A 6,756-nucleotide genomic window follows, 5' to 3' on the forward strand; every position below is an offset into this window, starting at 1 on the left:
TGAAGCAGAGGCCACAGAGCCATCCTCAGCACCCGGGCCAACTTTGCTCCAATGGAGCCTTGGCTGCGGGAGGGGAAGAGAGAGACAGAGAGGAAGGAGAGGGAGAGGGGTGGAGAAGCAGATGGGCGCTTCTCCTGTGTGCCCTGGCCGGGAATCGAACCCGGGACTCCTGTACGCCAGGCCAACACTCTACCACTGAGCCAACCGACCAGGGCCTTCCAAATCAAATTTAAGCAAAAAGAAGAGATCATTTGGGACAGAATGAGTGGGCTTCAGAGAGAAATAATAATCAAATATCTGTGTTCCAGATAGGACGCGCTTTATCAGACAAACAACTGTTACCGTCTCCTAGTGTGAAGCAGCCTGGGGAGAAAACACAGTCTCGTATGGGCGCCACCGCGACACATCACGGCATCGGGTGGGCCTGGATGTGGTCCCCGCTGAGTAGGGGAGGTGAGGGCAAGATCATGAAGTCAGAGAGTGCGGACATGTTGCCGCCCGGCGAGATCTGCCTCTTTGCTGGCAAAAGACACAATGGACCACCCAGTGTCCTGGGAGACATCAATGACCGGGTCGGAGAGAGGCAAAGAATTAAAATATCACCCCCAAACAGGTGACCGCCAGCTTGCCTGGGAGGCTGACGCTTGTGAAGGTTACAGAAGAGAATTTATATTTCACAGAGAAGGAGGAGAGAAAAGGCGTAGCGTTCACAGACAATTGGGTAAAGAGGGAGAAATTAATATTCCCCAGCTCTGCAGAGATTCCGCAGAGGACGTGATTCCAGCCCAGCATCAGAGGGAGAAATGACTTAAGTAAAATGGTGACATCCAGGCCCCTTCTGGCACACAGCTGGAGGTGCCCATCCCAGAAATGCCAAGGCTCCACTGGAGCAAAGTTGGCCCAGGCACTGAGGACGGCTCCATGGCCTCCACCTCAGGTGCTAGAATGGCTCCGGTTGCAGTGGAGCAACGCCCCAGATGGGCAGAGCATCGCCTCCTGGGTCAGAATGGACAGAAGAAATACCAGATCAACCTGAAGAGCCGTTCCGGCCCCATCCGTGTGCTGCTTATAAATAAACAGTCCAGTTCGTCCCAGCCAGTGGCCTTTCCTGTACCCCCACCAGACGACCTCACACAGCCCTCCTCTCAGCCCTCGACTCCCCGCACTCCACAGAAGCCCAGCCCGTCCACTCAGAGCCCACCTGGGCAGCCCTCCTCTGAAAGGGGTCAGGGCCTGCAGCATATGCCAGCCCCAGACCTGGCATCAGCAGGAGCGATCAGTGGCGATATCATTGATGAATTGATGTCTTCTGATGTGTTCTCTCTGCTGCGGCTCTCCCCCACCCCGGCTGACTACTATAACTTTAACTTAGATGAGAATGAAGGAGTGTGTGACCTATTTGATGTCCAGATACTAAATTATTAGATTCTATTAGACTTCCTAATAACTAAGTATTTATAATGAACATAAAAAAAATAATAATAAAAAATAAAAAAATAAAATGGCGACAGGTAACTGCTATGCGTGCTCATTAACCTGGAGTAATACTACATAAAGAAGAGCATTTGGGGCCCTGGCTGGTTGGCTCAGCGGTAGAGCGTCGGCCTAGCGTGCGGAGGACCCGGGTTCGATTCCCGGCCAGGGCACACAGGAGAAGCGCCCATTTGCTTCTCCACCCCTCCGCCGCGCCTTCCTCTCTGTCTCTCTCTTCCCCTCCTGCAGCCAAGGCTCCATTGGAGCAAAGATGGCCCGGGCGCTGGGGATGGCTCTGTGGCCTCTGCCCCAGGCGCTAGAGTGGCTCTGGTCACAACATGGCGACGCCCAGGATGGGCAGAGCATCGCCCCCTGGTGGGCAGAGCGTTGCCCCCTGGTGGGCGTGCCGGGTGGATCCCGGTCGGGCGCATGCGGGAGTCTGTCTGACTGTCTCTCCCTGTTTCCAGCTTCAGAAAAATGCAAAAAAAAAAAAAAAGAAGAGCATTTGGGGGCCGTCTTGTCCCAGGAACGTTTAACTCTCTGTCCTCGTGAATCTGGCTGCCTGCCAGAAGATCGTCAGAATAAAATAAAGCAATTAGCTCTCCTCACTGTGCCCTCCTTTCTGTCCTGGTGGCCATCCCCAGACAGCCTCGTGCATCCTCTGTCCCTGATGCTGGACCCTCATGGAAAGGACGAGGGTGTCTCATTGGAAACAGGCTGCACACTCAAGCTAATGGCCTCTGGGAGGCCCTGGAAAAGCCTCGCCCATTACTGGCACTTTCTGACCTGGCCCCTGTCCTCCGGGCCTGGCAAGGGCCACACCAGGTGGCTCGGTGTTCTGGTCCCCTCTGAGCGGGTGATCTTGTGTGTGTGTCTCCTCCTTAGGTAACTGTGTTAAAATACCCTGTTCCAGCTATAACACTTGTTTTACAAGAGCCCTGATTTTGTCTGACACAATATGGAACAACCTTTGTCATCCGTTCTCAGGGGTGATGTATTTGTTAGCCTGCAGAGAGCCATCTGCCGTTCCTTAATCTCTGGTGTGCGGGCTGATATTCATAGGCCGCAGCTGCATCGCCTCACAGCGTCGATGGGGCTGTCTGCTTGACACAGAGACATGCCAGCAGGCAGAGGCAAATGGCCCCTACATTATCTCGCTCTTATATATTTATTTATATCAAATATTTCTGCAGACCCAGACATCACCTCCCCATCCACACCTTGTTGTTCCAAGGTGAAAGGCCATCGACACCCAGATAAGGAGTTTATGTCCCATATTAAATATGGACATCGAATGATTAGCAAATCTATAGCAGCCCAGCCTGACCAATCACCCCTAAATAATGGATGTGACTCCACTGGTTCCGTGCGAGGCCCCGGAGAGGTGGCCGCGCCATCCTCCTGTGCTCATGTTCCCCTTGCTGGTGACACCCCATAAAGGCCGCCCATGATGAAGGGAGTCAGCACGGCGAGGAGCTGGAGTCCACAAGACATCATTTCCTCGCCCGTAGATGAGGAGCGGGAGTCGGGAAGACATCATTTCCTCGCCTGCAGACAAGGAGCTGGAGTCAGGAAGACATCATTTCCTTGCCCGCAGACGAGGAGCGGGAGTCGGGAAGACATCATTTCCTCGCCCGGAGCGGGAGTCGGGAAGACATCATTTCCTCGCCTGCAGACAAGGAGCTGGAGTCAGGAAGACATCATTTCCTCGCCCGCAGACGGGGACCCCGCGCACACACTGCCCTCGTGTGCGCATCAATATGTCACAACAGAGCTCTCGCTGTCTGTACAGAAGGTGCTGAGAACCGGTGAGCACAGTGTGTCCCCCACCGCCGTGGGCCAGGGTCAGGTAGATGTTCCACGTCAGCATGTCTGTCCTGAATTGTCCAGGTCACTAACTGGATATAAAAATATCTGTAATTATTGCTGAGCTCTGGATGTGTGGATCCACAGAGCCAAATGTGCACAGGGCACGGGAAAGTTAAACAGTGAAATCGCATAAAAAAAAACGCATTTGGTGACTGATATTTTTAGAATTGTGGTCACCGAGTGATGCAGAGAACATTCAACTGAAGTGGTAACGTTCGACTCACTAACTTAAATTATCCTTACTAGCAATGCAGTTTGGGCTCAGACCTTAGAAAACCAGTTTCTTCCTGCGACACCCCACCCCCTAAACCCTCACCACCACCACAATATGTCAGTGGTTGTTGACTTTATATTCTCAACAGCTAGCTTCGCTGCTGGGCGAAGCAGAATGGGTCTTCACTGACATGCAGGTAGGTACATGCATGCAGTGGTGGACACGCCACCATCTGGGTCCTAGAAGTTAAACAGGGCCCTGACAGGTGAGTCCATTATTGAGAGCATGAGTCCCGTGGCCGGACTTGTCTGATGAGTGTGAGCAGAGAATGACATGTGCGAAGGACAAGAGTGAGCTTTTTCATGTGGGGGGGGGGGGAAAGAGATCATATAAAAAGGAAGCAGAAACATTCTTACGTAACATAGTAAGATGTTTCCGTGGCATGTGCGAGCTCAGGAGAAGTCACCGAAGGCCCGTGGGCAGCGCATATTAATGCAATAATTTAAAATACTAACCTGAATATACACAGGATGTATTCGGGAGAGTGAAGCTGAAAACTCCGAGTCAGAAAAAGGACGTGCAGTTTCCCAGGATTCCGCTGAGACAGAGGCAGCGTGCTTATATCCTGACGCTGGGGCAACACCACACCACAGACTTAGTGGTTTACAGCATTCCTTACCTCAGCAGCCTGGCCGGGGCCTCACCGGGCTGCAGGGCTGGTCTTTCTGGAGGCTCCAGGGGGACCCATTCCCATCTTCCAGCCTCCAGAGGCCCCTCCGCCATCCCCAACGCCAGCAGCGGCAGGTCATCATCTCCTCACTGTCATCTCTCCAGCGAGCCCTGAGCTTCCTTCTTCTCCAGGATGCAAGACCCTGACCGTCACCCTGGGCCACCCAGAGATCCAGGGTGATCTCTTACTCTAAAGCAGGGGTCCCCAAACTACGGCCCGCGGGCCACATGCGGCCCCCTGAGGCCATTTATCCGACCCCCACTGCACTTCTGGAAGGGGCACCTCTTTCATTGGTGGTCAGTGAGAGGAGCATAGTTCCCATTGAAATACTGGTCAGTTTGTTGATTTAAATTTACTTGTTCTTTATTTTAAATATTGTATTTGTTCCCGTTTTGTTTTTTTACTTAAAAATAAGATATGTGCAGTGTGCATAGGGATTTGTTCATTGTTTTTTTTATACTCCGGCCCTCCAACGGTCTGAGGGACAGAGAACTGGCCCCCTATGTAAAAAGTTTGGGGACCCCTGCTCTAAAGTCAGTTATTTAACAACCTAATTTTGTCTTCTCCTTTATGCCCCTTGGACATAACCCGGGCACAGCTTCCTGGGTGCAGGACATGGACATCTTTGGGAGCCAACATTCTGCCCACCACAGTCAGAGAGTAGAAAAGGAAGATACTTCAAGATAGGACACAATAGAAAAACAATGTTTGAGGGTTTGTTTTGTTTTTGATTTTTTAAAGGAATAACTCATTAAGTCAATGAGGAAAAGATCCCAAAGGGCAGGGCGACTGTAACAACTGAGAGAAACAGAACATCAGAGTTGAGGGCAATTGCAACAGTGATGCAAACAGTGCTTACTACCTGCCAGCTGCTATCTTTCTAACTGAGAAACACAACCTCCCCGAATTTCATTTAATTCCTACAACCCCATTTTACAGACTTTAAAAGAAAAGAAACTAAGGCTTAACATATGTCAAAGTCTATATATGATACCTGAAATAATTAGGTAAAATGTTTCCCATGCTATGCTTTTTTTTTCTTTATTATTTATATCTATCTATCTTCTATTTGTTCTAAATTTACTCGAATGTGGAAAGTAGATTGGGTCCTGTGACGAGACACCAGTGGGCCTCCAGACTGCCTGACAACTCTGTCCTTAGGTCTCATGAGAAGCACCCAGAATACAAACTGTTAAGGACTGGGACATTTTGTAAGGTTTGGGAGACACTCCCCTTCCATCACAATTGAATTGAGTTCCTCACCTGGGAGGTCTCTGCTGCCTGCTTTGTCACACACTGCTCCTGAGGTCCTTCTGCGAGAAAGTGTGAGCTTTCGTGTCAGTGAGAAGAATGAAGATCACAGTGACAGGCTCACTGTACTACAGGCCTTTTCTAAATTTCTAAGAAAATATTCTTCTAAAACCTTAGGGTGGGGAGAAAAGTTGACATTTATACCATCCCTCTTAAGTGTCTTTTTTATCTCTGGATAAAAGTCAGGTCAGGGAGACTAACTACCTGCCCAAGGAGGGCTCACAAGAATCACGTTTTCTCCTGATCCCCAGAGAAAGTAGAGTTTGGGACTCTGGTCCTCCTGAGTGACCCAGGAAGGCAGACAAGGCCTGTCCGAACATCACATACATTGCTCCATGGGCCACATTTGGAGACTCTGGGACCCGGCCCAGACATGCTCTGTGGGGATGAAGGAAATTTTGCTGACAAGGCTGAGAGGTGTGTATGCGAGAAGGTCTGTGCGGAGAACCAGGAGCCAACTCAAAGGCTTGCTGTGTGCAGGCACGGAACGTGTTTTTAGTACCAGAAGTCCTTGTGGGGACACTGCAGTCTATTCAGGACTTCTGCTGGCATACTCCACTATGTGCCCACATTCCAGGGCACAGGACTTGGGAACTTTGGTTCTGTTTTGTGGGGTCGCCGACTGGTGAGTTCGCTTTAGCAGTTTCCACCGGCCCCTGGCACGGCCAGAGGCGCACCAGGCAGCTGGACACCACGGTTCTGGGTGGCCACAAGGGGCCTGAGCTGCAAGACAGGCCTCATTCACCAGCCAGGCAACCTGGTCTAACTCCCGACACACACAGTGCTACATTCTTCTCTGTTCCGGGCACAGTGTATGCTTCAGGGGGTTATGAATTTGGAAAAAATCTCAGTACATCTAACAAAAAACTAACAATTTATGATTTTACCAACAAGTTTCAGTGACGTTAGATGGAATCCAATTAAAATACACTTGTATTGATGTGTCCTTTTTTTTATCACCTCCCCTAGGTGGAAGTTTTTAAGTTAAAAATGTTTTCATCTTCCCTCAAAGATCTCTGTTGTGGGTGTTGATAGTCCTATTTTCTGCTGCTTTGCTTAATATAGTGTTTCCTTTATCCCTCCTACCTCAATGCCCCACTCATATTTCAGGCTGGGACCTACTCCTAATTTAGAGCTCTCTTTCCTCCTTTTGCCAACT

General features: G+C 50.3%; 1 protein-coding gene across 1 annotated transcript; it reads left to right on the forward strand.

Moving 5' to 3' along the window:
• Window positions 1–386: 386 nt before the first annotated feature.
• On the forward strand, window positions 387–1,425 carry LOC136382914 (transcription factor E2F5-like). Its single transcript, XM_066352304.1, has 3 exons — window positions 387–572; window positions 832–871; window positions 998–1,425. The coding sequence occupies exons 1-3, from the start codon at window positions 387–389 to the stop codon at window positions 1,423–1,425; spliced, it is 654 nt and encodes a 217-aa protein (XP_066208401.1).
• The last annotated feature ends 5,331 nt before the right edge of the window (window positions 1,426–6,756 follow it).

This window comes from Saccopteryx leptura, chromosome 11, assembly GCF_036850995.1.
Source record: "Saccopteryx leptura isolate mSacLep1 chromosome 11, mSacLep1_pri_phased_curated, whole genome shotgun sequence".
In the NCBI taxonomy this organism is placed as follows: Eukaryota; Metazoa; Chordata; class Mammalia; order Chiroptera; family Emballonuridae; genus Saccopteryx; species Saccopteryx leptura.